This window comes from Andrena cerasifolii, chromosome 4 (genome assembly GCF_050908995.1).
Source record: "Andrena cerasifolii isolate SP2316 chromosome 4, iyAndCera1_principal, whole genome shotgun sequence".
Taxonomy (NCBI): Eukaryota; Metazoa; Arthropoda; class Insecta; order Hymenoptera; family Andrenidae; genus Andrena; species Andrena cerasifolii.
In genome coordinates, this window is record NC_135121.1 from 880,916 (window position 1) to 906,046 (window position 25,131).

At 42.5% G+C, this 25,131-nt stretch overlaps 2 protein-coding genes across 2 annotated transcripts in view; one reads left to right on the forward strand and one right to left on the reverse strand.

Annotated features, from left to right (window-relative positions):
- The window catches only part of LOC143368075 (uncharacterized), a 153,843-nt gene extending 150,841 nt beyond the window's left edge, over window positions 1-3,002 (reverse strand). The window contains exon 1 of the mRNA XM_076810449.1: window positions 2,849-3,002. The gene's annotated coding sequence lies outside the window, so the exon portion shown is untranslated. The remainder of the gene's footprint in view (window positions 1-2,848) is intronic.
- Window positions 3,003-11,247: 8,245 nt separating this feature from the next.
- Window positions 11,248-12,067, forward strand: LOC143367918 (uncharacterized; the record flags this gene model as incomplete). Its single annotated transcript, XM_076810187.1, has 1 exon — window positions 11,248-12,067. A coding segment is annotated over one exon (795 nt), but the record flags the coding sequence as incomplete, so codon positions are not given.
- Window positions 12,068-25,131: the final 13,064 nt, after the last annotated feature.

The following is a 25,131-nucleotide window of genomic DNA, read 5'->3' on the forward strand; positions in this document are numbered from 1 at the left end:
CTCGCTCTCGTTCCATGAGACAATACTGTAGTATCTTTTATTTGACTTTATCCAGATATTATCTTTGCCCATCTCTGTTCTCCAACTGCTTCGCCGTGATTCATTCAAGCCTCCTCGATGGAAAAATATTGATAGGGGAAATGCGGCACCAGCGCGATTCGACTCTCGATACGTCTCGGCAACTATGTCTTTCCTACATTTATCGGCTAGATTGGACTTCCACCGGTTTTGATGGTACAAGGCACGAATATACCATCAACGCCGGTGACGGAGAAACCTTGAAGCTTCATTCTGTCATTTTTCGGGCTGTCCTGAGTACACGATTCATAAATTCATTATTATTTCAACGTACGGTGCTTATTAGCGTTCAAACGGACCAGACCACCCTGCACGAAAGTCTACCGAAGGCAACTAAACCCGCAAAAACGTCCGCCGTGCCGATTCCAGGACGAAAGTTGTAATTTACGGTTTGCTTACTACATCGCGTATACGCAGGCCCGGCGGAACCATGCGCCGCACAAGGGCGCCAGCCGAATGGGACGCTAAAAAAACTAGATCGTACGCTTAATAATAAAGGAATCTAACACCTCACATAAACTAAATATAAATGTAATTCTTTTAAACATATTAAATAGAAAACAAGTGCAAAAAATTGGGGACAACAAAAATTTGTTTGCACAAGGGCGCCAGCTAACCTCGCGTCGGCCCTGCCTACACGTCACGCTGGTGCTACATGGCTGCAGTGCACCATTAGCGCCACCAACGAAGAAGCCTCGAAGCTTCATTCGGACAGTTTTCGAGTCATAAATTCATTATTATTTCAAAGTGGGGTGCTTATTAGCGTTCAAACGCACCAGACCACCCTACACAGATGTCTACTGAAGGCAACTGTACCCGCAAAAACTTCCTTCGGGCCGATTCCAGGACGAAAGTTGTAATTTACGATTTGCTTACTACACGCGTATACGTGCACGCTTTTCCTAGCTTGTGTGAGCGTACTCACACATTCAAAGGCCCGCGGAGACGGCCCCCTTAAGATGGAAGAATAAGTGCAAGTTGGAATATTTCAGCGAGATACTGGAACTGTTGAGTTTTTCACAATTTTTAAAGTCCTCTCTGCTTCAGCATTTTATTGAAATATACAAAGTTACAATTCCTTTGCGAGGTATTCCACGTTACATCATGAAAGCATGTCTTCCACAAATAATGGTGTTGTTTATATAAATTTGTATGTTAAATAAATTTGTTTTGCGTTAAATAAACCGGAATAGGGCAGCAAGGTTAAAAGACGAATGTGATATCGTTTTATTTTCTTCCTCCGTTCTTTTCCGTTGAACGAAATATGTTCATAAGACGATTTTTAAATTGTTACTCTAACAGAAACATTTGTAAATCGCGGGCATTGACTCTCAAAACATAAACTAGTTTTACTCGTGCTTAATTCTAGTTCCTACCACGCGTAGCGTTGCAATCTGTTTTGAGACTTCACCGGTAACGTTGCATGCGACACTAAAATGGCAAGGGGGTCCTAGGACCCCCTAAACCGGCGACACAAAAATACATTGCTTGATAGGTCTATTCTATACCTCGTCTGTGGTTTTTGTAAGAAAACTTTATCTTCGTCTATTTTAATTTTTTCGAGAGCATTTGTGTGTGCGACATCGAATAAATTATCCAAATCCTGTTGAAACTCCGCCTCGCGGCGTCTATGAAAATCCTGTGTCTTCTTGCAATTTTTTTGCAGGTCTCGCCAGACGTGATAAAGATCCATGAGCTTCTTAACGCAATTAGGAACAGCTCTCGTAGGTATTCTAGCTTATTTCCCAGAATATAATGCACTCCCTAATGACAAGATTTGCGCTTTCACTTACAGTCAATTTAACTTCGCGTATGTTAAAAAATAGAACTGCGAGAACTTGACGATTAGACGGTAATTTTGCACCCGTTATTTGGTGATTTACCTCACCAACCAAGAAAATACTTTTTTTTATTGCTTCTTAGTTCCACTGACATCTTCGAAACACAAAACAATCTGCGTTAATTACCCGACAAGCCGAGACTGAATGACAATAACAGCGGGCACGCGCCGCACCTGTAACGCAACTTGTTTGAACATGTTTCCGCGCATGTCGGCACGGGTTGCACTGCATCAAATAACGTAAAAAAAATATTTTCTAGTATTTTGGGGAACAATAAAAAAATTTAGAGCCTATGCGTTGTAAAATAAAAACTTTGAAAAATAAGGGACACCCTAATGTACGCGCTTCCCGTTGTTGTACGTACCAGCGGTCACGCTACATTCTATGCGGATAATGTTCACGTTCATGATATTAATTGGATCGTTCGATTCGTACCACTGTCCTGGTTCTAACACCCGATTCGTCGAGAATCCCAGTAGCGATCCAATGTTATTAGGTTTTGTAAAGTCTGCGGTAAACGAGCAGTACAGCTCGCTTTTCATGGTGTTGTTGTTGGGACGCAACACTGTAGGATACACATCGTTGTCACCATCATCGTTGACATCGATGCCACCGAGATTTTGAGGATACCGCTCGAGTAATCGCAGCTTCAAATACCTGGCAATGGCGTCTAGTTCGTAGGAGCCGTGGGGAATCGTAATGTATTCATGGTCGGTATCGACACTGTTGTTGTTGGTGTCATAGTTTGTGGTGAAGTAGAATTTGCCATTGCTCGAGTCGATGTTCGGTATTGTATGATAAGTTTCAAAGGTTGTTAGACCAAGCTCGTAATCATCATTGCTCAAATCTATGGGTGGAAAGTAGCTTACCGCGAGGGTGCTACTCTTGCCGGTTAGAGTGAATGTTCACGACATATTCCGAGAAACTACTCAACTAGTACTGAATCAGAATGGTGGGAAGTCAATCCTTAAATTTGGTGTCGATCGTTTGTAGAAAGCGTAGACATAGTTGTCCACAATTGCACTGATCATACTCCGGATAAAACGTTCTATTATATTCAATTTTCATGGCATCTTTATCCAGATATTGGGTGCGTTCAGCGGACTCAACTGTTGAGTGATTTCACTGGATTTTACTCTGAACGTGACCGCTCACTTGCCAACTACTCAACACGTTTAGTGATCGGTCGCCATGTTTTGTAGCGGAAATAAACTACGCTAGCTTTGTTCAACGTGTTGGGGTCAGTTGGGGATTCACCTAGTTCAAAATGTCGGGACGTGCGGGAAATGTCCCAGTCAATTCAGAAACTGAAATTTATAGTGGACAATATATGTTCAATGGAATCTTGTATGTAGTACACGATACGATTGACGTACACTAGATTATCAGCAGGTATTTGATTACAAATATTTATTTATATTTATAACCTATATTCTATTAACCTTTTGAATGGCACATGGGACATATGTTATGTATGACTTACGTTTTTATTTTGCTTTATAATTTTAACAATTTATGCTAAAACATTGTTCCAATAATAAACAATATATTACACACCTGAAACAAATGAAAGGAACACTATAATTTCCCGAAAATTTTGGTCATTTTCAAATGGCTGTTTTTCTGCGAAAAATAGTCGCTATAAATAATTAAAAAAGGCATTTTAAGACTTGAAGTTTCTAATTTTTGAGTCGAGGACTCAACATTTTTTTCATCGATTATGATACTGTTTTATCAAGATGAAGCGCAGGAAACGAAGTTTCAGAAATTTTTGCCTAGTTTGGACGTATGGTCGTACCAAAAAAATTTTTTCAGAGAAATCCAATGGAGGGCTCTTATAGAGCAAACATTTCTATTTAATTTCGTTTGATTTTGTTTTGTTTTATGATTTTTATTGACTGAATTAGTCGCCATGAAAGCAAAAAAGGAACTTTTCATTTCGAACGCCTATAACTTGCGAACGCATAATCGTAGAAAATTTTTCATGAGTGTTTTGGAAAGCTAAGAAATTTTCCTTTCAAAACCTTTAGTTGCCAATTTAGTGAGATTCTTTGCATCGTATAAAATTCATTTTAAAATGATCCCAAAAATTACATATTTACCATTTTTTGGTAAGCATGATGCCACTTCAAGGAAAATCAGGGAATTTAAGAAAAACATTGTCCAAACTCGTGGCGCGCTTTGGGTGGTGCTAATGCCAGCTATTGAGGTGCAGTTTTTGTCATTGCGAAGAGATTGGATGAAAATGTTTTTCCTAAATTTTTTAAATCTTTTCTTTTTACTAAAATGACGTTGAACTAACAATAAAACGTGCAACAATCGTTCAAAAGCCGCGAGAACAAAAGAAAAGGGTTTTACAGAGAAACATAACGTAAAACAGGTGATCGTTCAATTTTTCTGACCATATCGCATGTTTAACCATCGAGGACATACGGAAAAAAAATCTGATTCGTCCGGCCTTTTGCACAGTGTTTATGGGTAGTCTTAACCCGCACAAAACGTCGACACTTGAATGATTCCCTTCTTTTCCTTGAAGTGGCATTATGCTTACCAAAAAATGGTAAATATGTAATTTTTGGGGTCATTTTAAAATGAATTTTATACGACGCAAAGAATCTCACTAAATTGGCAACTAAAGGTTTTGAAAGGATAATTTCTTAGCTTTCCAAAACACTCATGAAAAATTTTCTACGATTATGCGTTCGCAAGTTATAGGCGTTCCAAATGAAAAGTTCCTTTTTTGCTTTAACAAAACAAAATCAAACGAAATTAAATAGAAATGTTTGCTCTATAAGAGCCCTCCATTGGATTTCTCTGAACAATTTTTTGGTCCGTGCATGCGTCCAAACTATGCAAAAATTTCTGAAACTTCGTTTCCTGCGCTTCATCTTGATAAAACAGTATCATAATCGATGAAAAAAAATGTTGAGTCCTCGACTCAAAAACTAGAAACTTCAAGTGTTAAAATGCCTTTTTTCTGATTCGTCCGGCCTTTTGCACAGTGTTTATGGGTAGTCTTAACCCGCAAAGAACGTCGACACTTGAATGATTCCCTTCTTTTCCTTGAAGTGGCATTATGCTTACCAAAAAATGGTAAATATGTAATTTTTGGGATCATTTTAAAATAAATTTTGTACGATGCAAAGAATCTCACTAAATTGGCAACTAAAGGTTTTGAAAGGATAATTTCTTAGCTTTCCAAAACACTCATGAAAAATTTTATACGATTATGCGTTCGCAAGTTATAGGCGTTCGAAATGAAAAGTTCCTTTTTTGCTTTCATGGCGACTAATTCAGTCAATAAAAATCATAAAACAAAACAAAATTAAACGAAATTAAATAGAAATGTTTGCTCTATAAGGGCCCTCCATTGGATTTCTCTGAAAAAATTTTTTTGGTACGGACCATGCGTCCAAACCAGGCAAAAATTTCTGAAACCTCGTTTCCTGCGCTTCATCTTGATAAAACAGTATCATAATCGATGAAAAAAAATGTTGAGTCCTCGACTCAAAAATTAGAAACTTCAAGTCTTAAAATGCCTTTTTTAATTATTTATAGCGACTATTTTTCACAGAGAAACAGCCATTTGAAAATGACCACAATTTTCGGGAAATTATAGTGTTCCTTTCATTTTTTTCAGGAGTGTACAGTATTATCTCGTTAGCGACCCGCTGGTCGGGACCGGCGTTGAGTCGGTATCGTGAACAGAGCCCTACTTCCGAGTGTTCGTTTCTCGCTTCTTTCTGGCTGGAGGGGGGAGCGAGATGGAACACTGCGTGCGCGGCGAGCGTGCGCGATGGTCGCAAGCGCTTACCGTGGGCACGAAAACCGCTTCGCAAAATCTTAACGCAGGCCCGTCACAAATCTTTTTTGCGCCCTAGGCGAACTTGTCAAATTGCGCCCTTTATTATAATACATTTATTTGAGTTTATTTATGACCTTACTCTGAATTTTTATTCGCAGTTTAAAACAGTTGCAGTTCAATTTTTAATATTTTATTTTAAAGTGTATTTTCAACAATACCAGCAATGAAAATACCATTATGCATCTCTTGTCGACTTTCCGCCCTAGGCAGTGGCCTAATTTTGCTTATAGGGACAAGCCAAGCTTACAGGCAGAAATCAGTATGTACATAGCCAAAGAAAGTACATATATAACGCGTCTTAGACTAAATAAATCATTTATACTTTTGAAAAATGAAATTCTAATATTTTCGATTTTATGTACATATTTGTAATAACTAGGTCAAATTTCCTAAATGAAAGGGAGGCCAATTTTGACGTCCTTCGTACAATTATGTATGTGCTCCGACTGCGCATGAATTGTTGCTTGGTTGCAGATATATACAATTGTACGAAGGTCGTCGAGATTGGCTTTCCTTTCATTTAGGAAATTTGGCATAGTTGTTACAAATATGTACATAAAATAGAAAATATTAGAATTTCATTTTTCAAAAGTATAAATGATTTATTTAGTCTAAGACGCGTTATACAGGGTGTCCAAAAAATGTCGGAGTTCCTTGAAAGGGATAACTCAGGGGGTGATTTGAAACAACTTTTTCCTTAGCGAGAATATTGTCCCAAGCTTCGTTAACGAGATATTAACAAAAATCCCCGACCAATCAGAGCGCGCGCCTTCCGCCCGAGCTCCCGTTGTAGCGTTGGCTACGCGGTAGGCGGCTGCGCTTGCACTACGAAGGTACGAACAAGCAAGTCGGCATGCATCGAAGGAAACCGCGTTACACAGTTTTTTTTAAAGCACAATCTTAAATAATAATTGTTTGAAGTGAGAGAACAAGAAATACGTTAATTTCATAAACGAAAAAGTTACGTAACAGAAAATGTACGACAAGTGTTCGTAATTCATTATTGAGGTAAAAATCCGAAGTTTAATTACGGCCAACATAACTAAATTTAAAAAATAATATTAGGTGTATGAATAAAGTCTTTCCGATTGGATTTACATAATCAGTATAAAGCAACCGAATTTCTATCGCAGTGATATTCGTAAGCTACCAGAAAAATGGCATAAGGTAATTAACAATAATGGAAATTATTTCGATGGTTGAATTGTTTTCATACTTTTTAAATCAAACTGTTACTGAACCCTAAAATCGAACAGAATTTATTTCTACACCTAATAATCACTAATAAATTAAATAACACTCACGCCTACGAGCATTCCTTTCCTTCCTTTCCTTCCTTTTCGGAATCCTGTGTCACTAAGTAGGTCACTGTGCCGATCCTAGCCATCGGTGGACGAAAAGATTTATGGTAGGGTTGCGCCCACTGCTCAGCTGATCACGTATAGGACACCACCCGAAGGTAAGGATCGCAACGTCAAGTGCGTCCGGGTTAATGTACCGAATACTCGCTTCGCTGCACGGCCACTAACACTGATCACGTAATTTACTTTTCATGGAACGTGTTGTTCCTACGTTATAAAATTGGTGACCCCGAAAGGAGCCGATTACTGTTAGTTGAGCAGTTGCTCGATGTGACCACCCTCAGCGTCTATGCACGCCTTGCGGCATCATTGACTCCGTTGAGAATAATCTTGATGCCAAACGCCGAATCGTACCCTCACTGGGGGTTTGGATGTGCGGGTATTCCCGTGCAAACGCTCGCACAGTAGCACTTGCGTTCCCGTCGTTCCCGGCGTATACCCAGAACATCGCGTAATATTCTTGAGCGGTGAACATTTCTGGAACGAGATTGCTAGCTGACTGACAGGATTTTTTCCAAGCAACTTCCTCTACCCCGTTTCTCTCGTTTCATTATGAGTTAACTCCCACCAGGACAAGAGGCTTTAGGTAAAAAGAAGCCTGCGCATTTTCGAAACACACGTGCATTGCAGAAGTGCAACGAACGACCCATCCTACACTTTCACAAAAGCCCGCGCTCCGTCCTTTTCCTGCCAATGTACCCGTTGCTTCGAGATAGACAGCAGACACCACGTGTTTCGGTTCGAAATGTCCCGAAGAGAAGAGAAACAGAAAGTCTTCGAGTTGCTATAAAGAAGAAAAGGCATACCATTCCTGTTTCCGTTTTCCAATGCCCTGAGTTCACGTCAGCTACGAGGCGGAACCAGCTAAGCCATAAATTACCCAAATCAAATCGTTCTCTACCGCCGACTCGCAGGACAATACGGTAATATACCGCGACCCTGTAGAAATGCTTTGTCCGACCAGCCCGATTAATTTTTGGGAACTAGCAATTAAAAAGTAATATCCAACATCAATACACCTCGCGGAGAGATACAGGAAGAAAGGGGGTAACTCGTTTACTTCGCGTAGTCCCGCCTGCTTCGTGTTTCCTTCAAATTAAAGACAGATCCATTATCTCTCGAATATAAGCACGCACTAGAATTACAAAACAAAAGCACGCGTTGACGTATTCCGTGCGAGAAAAGGTGGGCATGAATTCCGATTGGTCGTAACCTAACCAATCTGCCCTGCATCCCTCCCAAACGGCCACTGTTTTGAAGAGGCCTTCTTCACAGCCATGTCTCCTCCCCAAGGCCCACCAGTATAAACACGCGCTTAAATTTCAAAACAAAAGCACACGTCGACGTATTCCGTGCGAGAGAAGGTGGGCTTCGGGGAGGAGATATTGCTGTGAAGGGGGCCTCTTCAAGACAGTGGCCGCTTCAGAGGGATGCAGGGCAGATTGGTTAGATTAGGACCAATCGGACGCGTACATTTGTTTTAGAATTCCAGTGCATGTTTATATTGGTGGGCCTTGTGGAGGAGACGTGGCTGTGAAGTAGGCCTCTTCAAAACAGTGGTCGTTTGGGAGGAATGCAGGCCAGATTTTTTTAGGTTACGACCAATCGGACTTCATGCCCACCTTTTCTCGCGCGGAATACGTCAACCCGTGCTTTTGTTTTGAAAGTCGAGCGCGTGCTTATACTCTAGAGATAAGGGATCTGCCTTTAATTGGAAGGAAGGACGAAGCAGGTGGAACTACGCGCAGTCAGCGAGTTACCCCCTTTCTTCCTGTGTCTCTCCGCGAGACGTATTTAAAATTAATCAGGCTGATGGGCTAAAGCATTTCGCCAGGGTCGCGGTTCATGACCGTATTGTCCTGCGAGTCGGCGATAGAGAACGATTTGTTTTGGGTAATTTATGGCTTAGCTGGTTCCGCCTCGTAGCAGACGTGAACTCTTTTCTCTTTTATAGCAACCCAAAGACTTTCGGTTTCTATTCTTTTCGGGCCCCGTCGAAAGGAAACACGTGGTGTCTGCTGTCTATCTCGAAGCAACGGGTACATTGGCAGGAAAAGGACGGAGCGCGGGCTTTTGTGAAAGTGTAGGATGGGTCGTTCGTTGCACTTCTGCAATGCACGTGTGTTTCGAAAATGCCCAGGCTTCTTTTTACCTAAAGCCTCTTGTCCTGGTGGGAGTTAACTCATAATGAAACGAGAGAAACGGGGTAGAGGAAGTTGCTTGGAAAAAATCCTGTCAGTCAGCTAGCAATCTCGTTCCAGAAATGTTCACCGCTCAAGAATATTACGCGATGTTCTGGGTATACGCCGGGAACGACGGGAACGCAAGTGCTACTGTGCGAGCGTTTGCACGGGAATACCCGCACATCCAAACCCCCAGTGAGGGTACGATTCGGCGTTTGGCATCAAGATTATTCTCAACGGAGTCAATGATGCCGCAAGGCGTGCATAGACGCTGAGGGTGGTCACATCGAGCAACTGCTCAACTAACAGTAATCGGCTCCTTTCGGGGTCACCAATTTTATAACGTAGGAACAACACGTTCCATGAAAAGTAAATTACGTGATCAGTGTTAGTGGCCGTGCAGCGAAGCGAGTATTCGGTACATTAACCCGGACGCACTTGACGTTGCGATCCTTACCTTCGGGTGGTGTCCTATACGTGATCAGCTGAGCAGTGGGCGCAACCCTACCATAAATCTTTTCGTCCACCGATGGCTAGGATCGGCACAGTGACCTACTTAGTGACACAGGATTCCGAAAAGGAAGGAAAGGAAGGAAAGGAATGCTCGTAGGCGTGAGTGTTATTTAATTTATTAGTGATTATTAGGTGTAGAAATAAATTCTGTTCGATTTTAGGGTTCAGTAACAGTTTGATTTAAAAAGTATGAAAACAATTCAACCATCGAAATAATTTCCATTATTGTTAATTACCTTATGCCATTTTTCTGGTAGCTTACGAATATCACTGCGATAGAAATTCGGTTGCTTTATACTGATTATGTAAATCCAATCGGAAAGACTTTATTCATACACCTAATATTATTTTTTAAATTTAGTTATGTTGGCCGTAATTAAACTTCGGATTTTTACCTCAATAATGAATTACGAACACTTGTCGTACATTTTCTGTTACGTAACTTTTTCGTTTATGAAATTAACGTATTTCTTGTTCTCTCACTTCAAACAATTATTATTTAAGATTGTGCTTTAAAAAAAACTGTGTAACGCGGTTTCCTTCGATGCATGCCGACTTGCTTGTTCGTACCTTCGTAGTGCAAGCGCAGCCGCCTACCGCGTAGCCAACGCTACAACGGGAGCTCGGGCGGAAGGCACGCGCTCTGATTGCTCGGGGGTTTTTGTTAATATCTCGTTAACGAAGCTTTGGACAATATTTTCGCTAAGGAAAAAGTTGTTTCAAATCACCCCCTGTAAGCTTGGCTTGTCCCTATAAGCAAAATTAGGCCACTGCCTAGGGCGGAAAGTCGACAAGAGGTGCATAATGGTATTTTCATTGCTGGTATTGTTGAAAATATACTTTAAAATAAAATATTACAAATTGCACTGCAACTGTTTTAAACTACGAATAAAAATTCAGAGTAAGGTCATCAATAAACTCAAATGAATGTATTATAATAAAGGGCGCAATTTGACAAGTTCGCCTAGGGCGCAAAAAAGATTTGTGACGGGCCTGCGTCAAGATGTTGCGAAGCGGTTTTCGTGCCCACGGTAAGCGTTTGCGACCATCGCGCACGCCCGTCACGCACGCAAAGGACAGAGTGTCAGGCGTCCGAAAGACGGAGCGAGACAAAACATCAACGCGTCGTCGGTCTCGTACCGTCCTCGCTCGCTTTCAGTGCCTCTCGCTCGCTCTCGTTCCATCTCGCTCTAGCTTTCGCCGGGCAAGAGTGAGACAAAAGTGGTGGGGATAGCGAAGAGTCGGTATCGTGTACACAAAATCGAGTCGCTAACGAGGAAATACTGTACTACCGAAGGTAACTAAAAAAACTTTTGTGAATTAGATGTAAGCTTCATCATGTTATTAATTTTGTATATTTATGCTAATTTCCGGTTGTATGTGTTACACATTCAAATTTCAAATGATGTCCGAAAACAACACGATTACTCTTACAGTGCTATAGAGAACGCTTACTAAGTTTCAGAAACCCAACAATAAAAAAGAAAGGACTGTGGACGGAAATTGTGGATATATTCCAAAAATATGGAAACACTGTCACTGTAGACATATTGGATCGAAAAATGAGGAACATGAAAAAAACATACAGGACTATTAAAGGCAACAATAACAAAACGACAACTGGTCGTGGACGCGTAAAGTGGGAATATTTTAATGCGTTCGAAAATATATTTACTAAAGACAAAACAATAAATTTTGGACCGACAATATCCTCACATACTCCAGTATCCAATACACCAAATCCAAGTAGTCCAGCTCCTGTCGATGCTAATATGAATTTAGATCGTAACCCTACATGTAACAATACACAACACACATATTCACCTGTATTTACTCATTCGAGTAGCTCATTGTTTTTACCAATATGTAATTTTACAGGTAATATAAACGACTTAGATGATCCTGGCAACTCAAACGACAACATAACAATAAGACCAGACATTTCTGCCTCGGAAGCATTTTCAGATGATTCAATAGTTTCTCCCAATTTAACCAAACCATCAATATCAACCTATCAGGAAGGAACAAATGTCCGAAGCAAAAAATTATACAATTTACGGAAGAAACAGTTAGAAACTGAAGATAAAAGAGTTGAAGCCATAAACGTTTTAAGCAACAGAATTCTTGAAAGCAACCAAATTCAGGCAGATAGAAATAAATTATTAGATGTACTGATAAAGCATTGCACAAACAATCATTGAAAAATAAAAAACCTGAAACAGTGTATTAATGTATTGTTTTTTCATGTGAATAATTAGAACCTATTTATTTTTTTATAGATTACTCGATATTACTGTATGTAAGGGGAACCAATAAAGAACACAATACAACTAGATATTTATATTTAAAATAACAAAACTATGTTATTTCTTTTATTTATGGCATTCTGATTTAAATGATGTAAATTATCTTCGTTTTGTACATCTTCGTTGTGTACATCTTCATTTTGTTCATTTTCATTTATTTCAAAGTCGTCCTCATCTTCATCAATAATAACATTATGCAATACACAGCATGATGCTATGATTTTATTGCCCAACACAAAGTCGGAAATATCTGAATATTTTAATCTTCTATACCTGCCTTTTAAAAGGCCAAACGCTCTTTCAATTATAGAACGGATTGAACTCAATTTTGTATTATATCTAATCTGGCAATTCATCAAATGCCCATTATCTCTCATAGGTGTCATGACATTTGTTAATAGTGGGTATGCAGAATCCCCAATTATGTGGTAATTTGGTGGTAACATAGGATTTTCATTATTTGTTATATCACTATATAAAGGACTATTGCGAAATACTCTGGCATCATGTATGCGCCCAGGTAGTCCAATAAAAACGTCTGTAAATCGTGCTTTGTTATCACATACCCCAATATAAAAAAAAATGAATAAACTGTTACTGATTATAAATATTTAGACTTCCATTTCCGGTTTGTAAGAAGCGTGACGTGTGAGAGAGCAGTGTGAGAGATAGGAGTGAATAAGGTGTTAGTAGGGCAGGTAGGGTGTGAAAAGTGGGTACAGAGGGAGAAGGGGGAGCTGGGAGTGAAGGGAGAGATAGGGCGAGGAAAAGGGGAGTGAGGGAGAGGAGAAAAAACAGGGTGGAAGCACGCGAGTTTTGAGGTTAGGGTAAGGAGGGAAGGATTGAGCGGGAGTGGAAAAGGCGGGAGAGTGGAGAAAGAGAGGAAGAGAGAGACATCGGGCGGTGAAGAAAGGAAATAAGGATATAGCGGAGACAGTAGATAAAGTAGGGAGTGAGAGAAGGGGAAATAGGCGGAAGGTAAGGAAGATAGGATGGAAGGGAAAGAGGGAGAAAAGGGAGAGGAAAGAGGAAAAGAAAGGGTAGAAACAGAGAGGAAGGTAGATGAAAAGGAAGAAGAGGCGAAAAGGAGAGGTAGGGAAACGAATGCAGAGAGACTGGCAAGGGAAAGGAGCATGAGTGGAGGAAGCATAGGTGAAATTGCGGAGTTGTGGAAGAGAAAGAGAGAGAAAGAGGAACAGGGTCATGGAAAAGAGAGTGGAATAGAAGCGTTCCAAAAGAGTAGAAAGGTAGGAAGATCACCGGAGGGAGAAAGAGAGGGGGGAGGAATAGAGAGGCTATTAAAGGAAATGAGGGCGGAGATGAGGAAGGATCTGAAGGAAGTAAAGGAACAAGGGAGAGAGGCGAGGGAAGATATGGCGTCATTAAGAGAGAAAATGGAAGAATGGGAAGAGAAGTGGAGAAGAGAAAAGAAAGAGTTGGGAAATAGAATGGAAAGGGTGGAAAAAAGATTAGAGGAGGTGGAGAGAGAGGAGGAGAAGATCAAGGAAATGGAGGAGAGGCTAAAGAATTTAGAAATGAGGAGGAAAAAGGAGGAGGGAGTCGGAGAAGGAAGGAGAGAGGAAGGGGTGGGGAAGGACGCAGGACGGGAAGAATGGGAAACAAGGGTGCAGGGGATGGAAAGAAAACTAGAAATGAAAGAGAGAGAAGAGAGAAGGAAGAACATTATAATTAAAGGGGTAGGTAGGGAGGGAACGGCGATGAGGAGGGCAAAGGAAGTGCTGGATGTAGTAGGGATACAGGGGAGAATAGAGGGAGTGAGGGAGCTTGGAGGAAGAAGGCAAGGGAGGGAGGAAGTGATGCTGGAGGTAAAAATGGAGAGCATGGAAGTGAAGAGGGAAATAATGAGGAACAAAGGGAAGCTAAAAGGGAGAAAGGAAAGGATAGGGGACGATCTGACCTGGAAAGAAAGAAAGATGCAATGGCAGTTAAGGGTGGTAGGAGAAGAGGAGGAAAGAAAAGGGAATAGAGTGAGAGTAAAGTACGGGAAGATAGAGATAGAGGGGAAAACGTGGTTCTGGGATGAGCAGGGAGAGGTACTAAGAGACTGGAGAGGGAAGGAGAGGGGAAGGGCAGAATGGGGAGCAAAAGAGGTGCGAGAAGGAGAAAGGGGCAGGGAAGAGGTGGGAAAGAAAGAAGGGAGACAGGGAGCGGAAGGGTCAAAAAACTAAGGGTGGAGGGAGAGAAAAGGGGAGCGACAGAACAAACGGAAGAAACGAAAAGTTGGAAGATAGCGTTCTGGAACGTAGCGGGGGTGGCAAACAAGGAGGTGGAATTTTGGAAGGGGATAGGGGAATGGGAAGTAATAGTGCTTTTGGAGACATGGATAGAAGAGAAGGGATGGGACAGGATTAAGCACAGGCTGCCGACGGGATACAGGTGGAAGACGCAGTGGGCAAAGAGAAGGAATAAGAGGGGGAGAGCGATGGGAGGCATAGTGATAGGGGTGAGGGAAGAGATGGAAGTAGGACAGGAACGAGATCAGGGAGAAGAAGAAGGAATTTTGGTGGAAAGAATAAAGGCGGGGGAGGAAGAATGGACGGTGGTGGCAGTATACGTGAACGAGGACATGGAGAGGAAGCTGGAAAGGATCAGAGGATGGATGGAGGGGCAGAAGGAGGGAGAGAGGACAATAATAGGGGGGGACTTCAATGCGAGGACAGGAACGCTAGGCGGCAGGATAGAGGGAGGAGAGGAGGAGGAGGAGGGAGGGGGAAGAAAGTCGAAAGATAGGAAGGTAAATAGGGACGGAAGAAGTTTAGTAAAACTAATAGATGAGACGGGGTGGGAAATCTTGAACGGGAACATAGAGGGGGACGAAGAGGGGGAGTACACGTACACGGGGGGAAGAGGGGCGACGGTGATCGATTATGTGTTGGGGGACGAGAGGACAAGAATGGGGGTGGAAAGGATGGAGATAGGGGACAGAGTGGAGTCAGATCACTACCCGGTGGTGGTGACGATGAGGGAGGGAGGAGTGGGGGAGAGAAGAGGAAAAGTGAGGGAAAGAAAGGTAGGAGGAGGGCGGTGGTCGGCAAGGATGAAAGAGGAGTTTAGGAGGGGGATGGAAGGAGTGGGCATAGAAGGGGAAGGGATACAGGAGGCGGTGAGTAAGATAACAGAAAGGATTAAGGAGGTGATGAGGAAAGGGGAGGAGAAGGGGGGCAAGGAGGAAAGGCGGAAGGAGGGGTGGTGGGACGGAGAAACCAGGGAAATGAAGAGGCAGGTGAGAAGAGGGCTAAGGAGATGGAGAGGGGGGGAGGGATCGAGGGAAGAGTACAAAAGGAAAAGGAGAGAGTACAATGAACTGTGCGAGAGGAAAAAAGGGGAAGAGAGGGAGAGGATGATAAGGGAGGTAGCGGAAGCGAAAACGGAAAACAAAGTATGGGAGATAGTGAACAGGGGAAGGAAAAAAAGGAAGCGGGTGGACGAAAAGATAAAGAGTGAGGAGTGGAAGGAATATTTCATGGGACTGCTAGGGGGAGTGGAAAACAGGGTAAGGATGGGAGGGGAGGGGAGTAGGAGGAAGGGAGAGGAAGAAGGAATAAGCAAAGAGGAAATAAGAAAGGTATTGAGGAGACTGAAGGAGGGAAAGGCGATGGGAGGGGACGGGATACCAAACGAAGCCTGGAAATCTGGCGGAGAGAAGGGGGCAGAGGCAGCATGGGAGATCTGCAGGAGAGTATGGGAGGGAGAAGGATGGCCGCAGGGGTGGAAGGAGGGGTTAATAGCGCCACTGGTGAAGAAGGGAAGGGGGACTGGGGTGCAGGACTACAGGGGAGTTACGCTTATGCCGACCCTGTATAAGGTGTATGCAGCGGTACTGGGAGAGAGATTGGAACAGGAGGTGGAAGGGAAGGGGATGATCCCGGAAAATCAAGCAGGGTTCAGGAGAGGGAGAGGAACAGTGGACCAAATTTACGTGCTAAATCACATGATAGGGAAGCAAACCAGAAGGGGCAAGGGTAAACTGGTAGCGCTGTTCGTGGACCTGAAGGCTGCGTTCGACACGGTGGACAGGAATAAATTATGGGAGGCAATGGAGAAGAGAGGGGTAAGGGAGGGGTTGAGGGAGAGGGTTAAGGAAATATATAGGGAGACAATTAGCAGAGTAAAGGTGGGAGGGGAGATAGGGAAGGGATTCTGGACGTCGAGAGGGCTAAGGCAAGGGTGCCCGCTGAGCCCCATACTATTCAACCTACTGATAGCGGATGTGGAGGAGGAGCTAAGTAAAGGGAATTGGGGAGGGGTGAGAATAGGAGACAGGAGGATATGCTCCCTGGCATATGCGGATGATCTAGTGTTACTGGCGGGAAAAGAGGAAGAGATGGAGTGTATGATAAGGCGGCTAGAAAGATACATGGAGGGAAAGAACCTAGAGGTTAATGTGGCAAAGACAAAGGTGGTAAGGTTCAGAAAAGGGGGAGGGAGAGACAGAAAGGTGGAATGGAAATGGAAAGGAAGGGAGATTGAGGAAGTAAAGGAGTTTAAGTATTTAGGGTATGTATTCAAGAAAAACGGGGGACATGAGGCGCACATACAGGACAGGGTGAAAAAGGCAGGGGTCGTAATGAGACAGGTCTGGGGAATTGGAAAAAGGAAATTTGGAAAGGACTGGGGAAGGAGGATGTGGCTGTTCGATGCGCTGGTGTGGACGGTTTTGGGGTACGGGGCGGAGGTATGGGGGTGGAAGGAGAGGGAGGAGGTAGAGAGGGTACAGGAAAGATTCATAAGATGGTCGTTGGGGGTAGACTGGAGGACGCCAGGATATATGGTGAGGGAGGAGACAAAGAGGGAAAAGCTGAGGACGTGGGCGGGGGGAAGGGCGTGGAAATACGAGGAGAAGCTGAGCAGGGGAGAGGGAGGGGAGTTGGCCAGATTATGTCTGAAAGAGGTGAAGGAGAGGGAGAGGGAGGAGGGGAGAGAGTTGTCTAGGTGGGAAATAGAGAGAAAGGAGTTTAGGATGGAGAGAGGAGGGAGTGAAGGTAACGAAAGGGAAAGGGAAAGAGGGGGTTACGAAGAAATGAAGAATGAAGACAGCAGGAGACAGGCAGAGGAGAGAAGGGAAAAAATAAGGGAGTCCAAATACAACAGATGGTACAGGGAGATAGTAACAAAGGGGATTCCGAAATATCTGGCAGCGGGATGGAGTGAAGGGAGGTACAGGAGGATAGCAAGATTTAGGCTGGGGAACGAAATGAGGGGGGGGAGGTACTGGGAGAAGGAAGAGGAGAGGAGATGCAGGGTATGCGGGGGGGAAGAAGAGACGTGGGAACACGTTTTAGAGAGATGTGCAAGGGAAGAAGAGGGAGGGGAGAGAGGAATAGGGGAAATGATAAAGGAAATATTGGATGAAGGAGGTAAGGGAGAGGAATGGATGAAGAGGATAGAGGAAATGAGACGGGAGTGAGAAGGAGGAAACGGGGAGAAAGGAGAGGGAAGGAGGGAGGGAGAAAGGAACTAATGAATGAAAGGAGGAATGGAATGAAAGAAAGGAAATGGAAGTAGAAGGCGGAGGAAAGGGGAGGAGAAGAGAGCGGAAAAGGCGTAGTTTTAAGGGGAGAAAGCGGCAGGCGAGAGATAAAGGGGAATAGTATAAGAGCGTGGATAGAGGGGGGGGGCGGTGAGCGGGAGAGCGGAGAGGGAGAGCGAGCGAGGCGAGTGCGATGGAAGTAGGATAAGGACTTAGGATAAGGATAGGATAAGATTAGGTTAAGGAAAATGTAAAGGAGACATGTAACCCTGAGGGGAAGCAATAAATCACACATGACATGATTATAAATATTTAAATTATACATACCTTGTAATATTATCGAATGGTAACCTTTTCGATTATAATAATCATTTGCATTATGTACAGGTTGTTTGCAGGGTATGTGGCAACCATCAATCGCACCTACTACACCTGGGAAACCTTGTGAACGTGTTTTAAAAACCTGCAATTGATATATTATATCTGATCAATTTTATAAATAAAATATGAAATATTATATAATTATTATGAACATACACGAGATATTGCATCATAGGTTTCAGGAAGTGGCCATTTAACATAATCCGATAACAAATTTGTTAATACATTGGTGATTTCTCGAAATGCCATGTGCCCTGTACATTTTGCAATCCCAAATCTGTCTCCGACAGATAAGAAGCTTTCGGGTTTTGCCAGCATCCATGTAGTAAACATAACTTTGTGGCGAAGTCACGTCACGAGCCATACGAACGCCCGGGACCGTGGCCGGGGGGGGGGGGGAGTTAGTTCCTGCCGCGACCGCAAGGCGGCCGCGGGCCCAACACCGATCTCGCGGGCGAAGATATACGGCCTCACGATATAAAGGCCGCGGCGAGCGGAATCAGGAGCTCTTGTGCCTGTCGTTATACGGCATCAAGCAATACAAGACGCTCGCTTTTTGGTCTCCTTGAGGTGTGTCAGGGGGGTCGGCCATCGCCACCACTGTACCGTAACCAGCCTCCGCGCGAAATCGCCCGAGATTTATCTTGCGCTTCACCTACGTCAGAGAGGTGTCTCTGCGCCTATTAGGCCGGAGCCTTACTTACTGCGCTCTGAAACTCCATTGTACGATTCTCAAACGAATGCGCCTCTTAAGGCCATTCCGAGCAGAACGTGTTCCACAAATCCGCATCCTAGTTCCTATTAGGGCCCTTTACACGGACGGTCTTGCGCGCGGTCTTGCGCGCGGTCCGGCGCGCGGGCCGGCGCGGCACACGCCGCGCGGCCAGCAAAAGTACGTGAGGCCGGATCGTGGCGCTCCTTCGCGCGGGCCAGAAGGTCGTAAGCGTCACTACTTAGAGATAGCGAGTTCGGGCTCCCGTTTCTACGTCGACTCCACATGCTTTTTACACGATCCACCGCAGTGGTGTATTGTGTTCTACCTGTTCGATGTATATTATTGATCTGCGAAACGATCGACAAGACACGATCGCGATATACGTTCGCGAAAAGTATACAAATTCCTCGATATACCTGGCTTATAAAGGATACCATAAACGCTGTTACTGCAGGGTACACTGAAACATCTGTTTTTACGAAGCTATATTTGGTTAACCTGAAGGTGCTACAAATTATGGAAATGGTTTATGACTCAGTTACGAGTGTAAAATTTTACAAGGGTACATTAAAAAATGTGTAAATGTTTCCCGGTAATGTGTTGGGAAATGAAATTGCAGTTAACACATTCACTGTTGTGACGATCATAAATATTACTATCAACGGCAATAATTACCATGTCACTGCTTGTTTTAATATAAAAACTAATATTGATAGAAAATAAATACATATAGGTATGCAAGTGATGTTATATCTAAGATAAATGATGAAGAAATGTAATATGCAAGATGTTTTGAAGAAGGGGGGTAGTCTTCTGATTGCTCGTGATGCAGGTCAAACTTTTCACCCATGCTCTTGCGTGGCGCGCAGCAAGAAAGCATCACAGTCCTGCCCGCGTGCCAGAAAGCACCACGCTCCTGCCCGCGCGCAAACCTCGAATCCAGAAGAGTTTTCATAAGACACAGAAAAGGTAGTTAGAAAAGGAAAAAACGATACTTGGAACCAGACTCGTTGCGCGCCTCAGGATTTCCGACTGTGCGGACGAGTCTGAGGCGCGCGACGAGCCTGGCAGCCGATCCTGGCAGCCAAGACTCCAGACGCAACGCCGCCGATAAGCCGTGCCTCGATGGGTTTCGAGGACTTCGACCCTCGAGACCAGGGGGGCCGTACCATGTTGCCCCCTAAGACGTGGCGAATCGAAAATTCTTTTCATTTCGCACCGGATCTTGGCGAAAGTGACGTGGATCGTTTCCTTATGTTTTCCCGATGAAAATGGTCCAAAAAACGACACAAATCGGATTGTAATTAAGGAATCTTCATAATAAATTGATTTCCATAACTTCGTTAAAAATAGTCCGATTTACATGAAATTTGGTATAATTTTCATTTGAAAAACGTAAAGAATCCATCGGTATCACTTCCATATCGATACGATAAAGAATAAAGTATACAGTTTTTCTGAAACAGGTATGAATCCTTGGCCGACCGCAGCGAATCAAGGTCGGCGACCCACAGTCGAGGGTGAAATATTCATTACAGCGTATTGAGAAATTCTTTACTCTTCGTCGTATCGATATGAAAGCAACACTAATGGATTCCTGGCGTTCTCCCAATTAAAATGATCACAAATATCATGCAAATCGGACTACTTTTACACAAACAATACAAATTATAAAAGGAGTAGGCATTCCGTGGTCCGAACGATGACCAGAACGAGCAAAGAACCTAATAAAAAGAAAATAAATATAAGGAAAGTAATCGTAATAAACGTACTAATACTAATGGATTCTGCCTTTTCTCCGTGCATTCACTTAAAACGTAAGCATTGGTTCCTCCCTCCATAGGTCAAATTCCTAGCGGGGGTGGTTATGGCAAAATGTAATTGGTGAAGGCGTGACAAAAGTATATTGCTCCAACGGCGGGTTCCACCGGTGACCATTCTAATTGCCCTACTCCTGGGACTCTCCGCAATGCCGTCACTGATGGGCTTCAGCCCACGACGTCTTTATTGCTGGACTAAACGTTGAGAATCACAGGACAATGGTCAAATAAGGAAATACCTCGCTAAGCTTGCACATCTGGTAACGAAACATAAACTAAAGACGTATTTACAACTCCTGATTTTTATAACACGACCGCCGTTTGGGCAGAAGGACGAAAGCGTTTTGCATTTCCTCCTGGGCTCAAATCAGCCCCTTTTGTCACGCCTTAACCAATTACATTTTGCCATGACCACCCCCGCTAGGAATTTGACCTATGGAGGGAGGAACCAATGCTTACGTTTTAAGAGAATGCACGGAGAAAAGTCAGAATCAAACGAAAAGTCAAAGTGTCAATACGTTCGTATAGTTCTGTTACGTCAGTGATTTGCTTGGTGATTACTGATAAAATTAGGATGGAAGATACAAAGTGGAGTAAGAAGGCAGTAACAGGATTAATTACCTTATACAAAACAATGCCTTCTCTATGGAAAGTGAGGAGTAAGGAGTATAAAAATCGCAATTTAAGAAACGATTGTTACGAAAAATTAATAACATATTGCAAAACGATATTCCCCAATGCGGACAGAGAGTTCGTAAGTAAAAAAATTCAATCTTTGCGTGGGACATATCGCAAAGAATTTCGAAAAGTAGTGGCATCTACACGATCTGGGAACGGGGCCGAAGATGTACACGTGCCATCACTTTGGTACTACGATTTGCTACACTTTACAAAAGATCAGGACATCCCAACGGCGAGTGTCACGAATATCGAGGAGGAGACATCTCTCCCCGACGAACCGGAAGCGATGCGGGACGAACCCGAAGAAATTGAATGTCAATCTATCGACGTACAGGACATGGACGACACCGAGACGCAGCCTAGCAATCAAGTAAGTTTATTTATGACCTCATTTATTTTATTAATACACTCCTCAAAAAATTCGGTATAGCTGGAACCACGGACGAGTTTCTAATTTGTAAAAAATTAATTCTACACAAGGAAAACAAGCTAAATGTCTAGCAGAAATCGAACATTTTTTTAAAATGCTGTCACTGCAAACTTTTATTCTTAGGGAGCCTCTGTGGCTCCAACTACGTGGAAATATCATTTCAATGTAGTACTGAAGGTAAACAAGAAACTGAATATAATTTTACAATGGACACAGACAGTAAAAAGGAAACATATGGTTGTATTTTTGTGAAATTTTAGTTTATTAGGGTGACTAAGTATGTGGGTATTACAATTGCACAGAGATGTGCAGAATTACAATTGAATTACTTCATGAATTATGATTACAAAATAATTCAATTAAATCGTATTCAAACAATAATAATATTAACGCATGCGCAGATCGACTTAATATACAAGGAGTTCAAAAAGTAATGATCACTGGTTTGGGGGGGGGGGGGGGGGGAATTCGTTAAAAAAAATTGCTACAAAATTGTTTATAACATTGAAAATGATGATTCCACGATTCGATTATATAGCGTTGCACGTATAGGCATGGGCCCACCCACTACTCTGCCGTTTTGGTAGTATGTACTCGAATGCTGGGGTCTGGCACAGTGGCCCGAACTAGGTCAACCACCTTGCACTACCTTCTGTCCCTTTAAACGTCGGATTGTGTTTGTTTACGTTTAGGGGTGCGCAGTGGACCAGGCCCCACCATTTGGGTAGATGCTGCCAAAGCGGCAGAGTAGTGGTAGGTCCATGCCTATACGTGCAATATACAATGGAATCGTTGAAACATCATTTTCAAAGTTATAAACAATTTTGTAGCACGTTTGTCTTAACAAATCTCCACTTGTCCAGAGGTGCACATTCGCCCCCAAACCATGTGTTACCCGCAAACCCGTTCACCATGTGTTATTTTAATTTTAATAAGTCATAATATATGATACATATAAATAATACAAATAATATATGATAGGTAACCTTCATGTTTTTTGACGGCCCTCCCATAAGTCACAGTGAATCTATGTGCCCCTTGGTCTTAATAAGTCTGTGCATCCCTGTTATACGGTGTACGCAAATGATTATTATTAACATATATATTAATACTATTCAACACATTAAATTAGTTTGTACAACAAATGAGAGAAAGGTAAATAAAAGAAAGGGCATATCGCTAACCGAAGTTTGTTACACGAGTACATATCATAGTCATATACACATGAAAGATAAATATAAATATTTATCGCAATTCCTCAGATGATTACAGTAATTAACAATTCAATTAATTGAAAAGTTTGAATTCAAATGTGGAATGTAATTCAATTACGGCGTTATTTCATTGTCATATAATTAAATTACACTCGAAGACTTTTTTAAATAAACGGTTGTGGATTCGAAAGTATATATTTTAAAGTTCTTGTATTTTTTTGCAATGCAATATATAAATAAATAATGGAATTATAGACGATCTCCCGGTAGCTTTTTTTTATTTAAGCACTTTATGGTGACCGTGACTGTAGCTTTGACCTGGTTCGAACAAATTTAGTTAGTATATTAAATTATCAAGTGCTTAATCGGTCATTATCCCGAAAAATGAATCTAAAATAAAATGGCGACTGTTCATGCCGGGAGATCGTCTATAATTTCATTATTTATAAGGCAGGACCCCTTAAGGGGGTACACCCGTTTGAACCCTCGGGAAATGTGTGTATTTTGTGGATTTTTTTACAAGTCCACGGCTTGATGCAGATTTTCCGTTTTTTTACTATCTGTTACGCGTCACAATTATTATTAGGTATACTTTCTTATATTATTATTAGGCTAGTTTTCCTGTATTATAATCGGCCGAGGGCCATATACACGAAGTCCGGGTCTCTCGTAAACAGCTCGGGAGAGGTCCGGAAGGAAAGGGTCATTCGTTAATTTATGATGTTGCCTGGCAGACGCGGGGTCTGTCGCCTGCACCCGCCGGACACTTGGGACCGTCGGAGGGTAATAAGTGACGTAGAGTTACAATGACCCTCTGTTCATTGACGCCGACGGTCCCAGGGTTCGGTGATATTGGCCAGGCGTCCTGTTTCACCTTCTGGACGCCTTGGAAGATATCTTGGGGACAGGCTGTTTAGCTATAAATTAGTATAAGCTAACGTACAGTTCTAAAGTTTCCCTTTCTACGGAGCTGGGTGGGCCGTTCCTTGGCAATGTCACGGCCAATACGATAATTGTTTGGCCCACCAAGTAACCAGCCTGGAAGGGAGGATTTGGTCTTGGAGGAAGGAAAGACTCCGTCGGGGAGTCAGATACTTTTCGAAAGACGACGAGTCTCGTTATCCTCCGGAGATGAGGACGGTTTGAACACACATATATTTCGGCTTTCACTGTAATCATATTTTCAACGCTGTTTATGACAGAATATATTAAGAACTTCGTTATTGTTATATGCAGTGTCAACTTAATCACCCTTACCTCGATAACACGACGTTTAGGGTACCGCGCGTCTGTCTTAGTGTCGGAAGTACCGTATCGGGAATTTACGACTCCCGTTGATCCGTCTTCAGTTCTGTCGGGTCTCATTAAGAACGCGCGAGAAACACTATCTTTACATAGTATTAGGAACTACTCAAAAAAAAAGTTTTTGTTAAAAAACTATTGTTTTTCGGAAGTTATGGATACGTATCCGAAAGTCTCTCCATTTTGGACGGCTAATCGATGGCCCTAAAAATTCGCACTACGTTCAACCAATTCACTTCCAATTTTGCATGCAGAATCATAATAACATTCCACATCGTATAACGAAGGCATTTTTATTCCGATTCCTCGTTTATTATTTATAAAGAAAAAAGTTGGATTTTTCTCCTAGAAAAATCTAACTTTACCTTTGATCTCTCACCATTTTTTTATTTTTCAAAATTTTCAAAATCGACTTCGTTGGACGGTAGCTATTGACATACTTTATAAAATTTTTTTTATTGTTTTTGATTTCACACATGACATACAGCTGTTTTCAGGGCCACCGATTAGCCCCCTAAAATCGAAAGACTTTCGGAGGTGTATGCATAACTTGCCAAAAATAATAGTTTCTTAACTGAAACTTTTTTTATGAGTAGTTCATAATACTATGTAAAGATAGTAAAAAATGGCAAATGTGCATTAAACCGTTGACTTGTAAAAAAATCCACAAAATGTATACATTTTCCGAGGATTCAAACGGATATACCCCCTTCATACATCAAACACTCACGCTCTATACGCATTCAGCATATCTTCCTGCCACGGAACACTTCCTTCTCCTACAAAATACTCTTTATAACGGTCCCTATTTTGCTTGGCAGAGTTATTTAAATTCCCACGATTAAGGGGTTCCAAATTATCCATCTGCACTACATCGTTTTGATAATTCCCCTCCTGCCTACTCCTGTTGTTCGTTATATATGCTGCACTCCGTCTCCGTAAGAAATTAT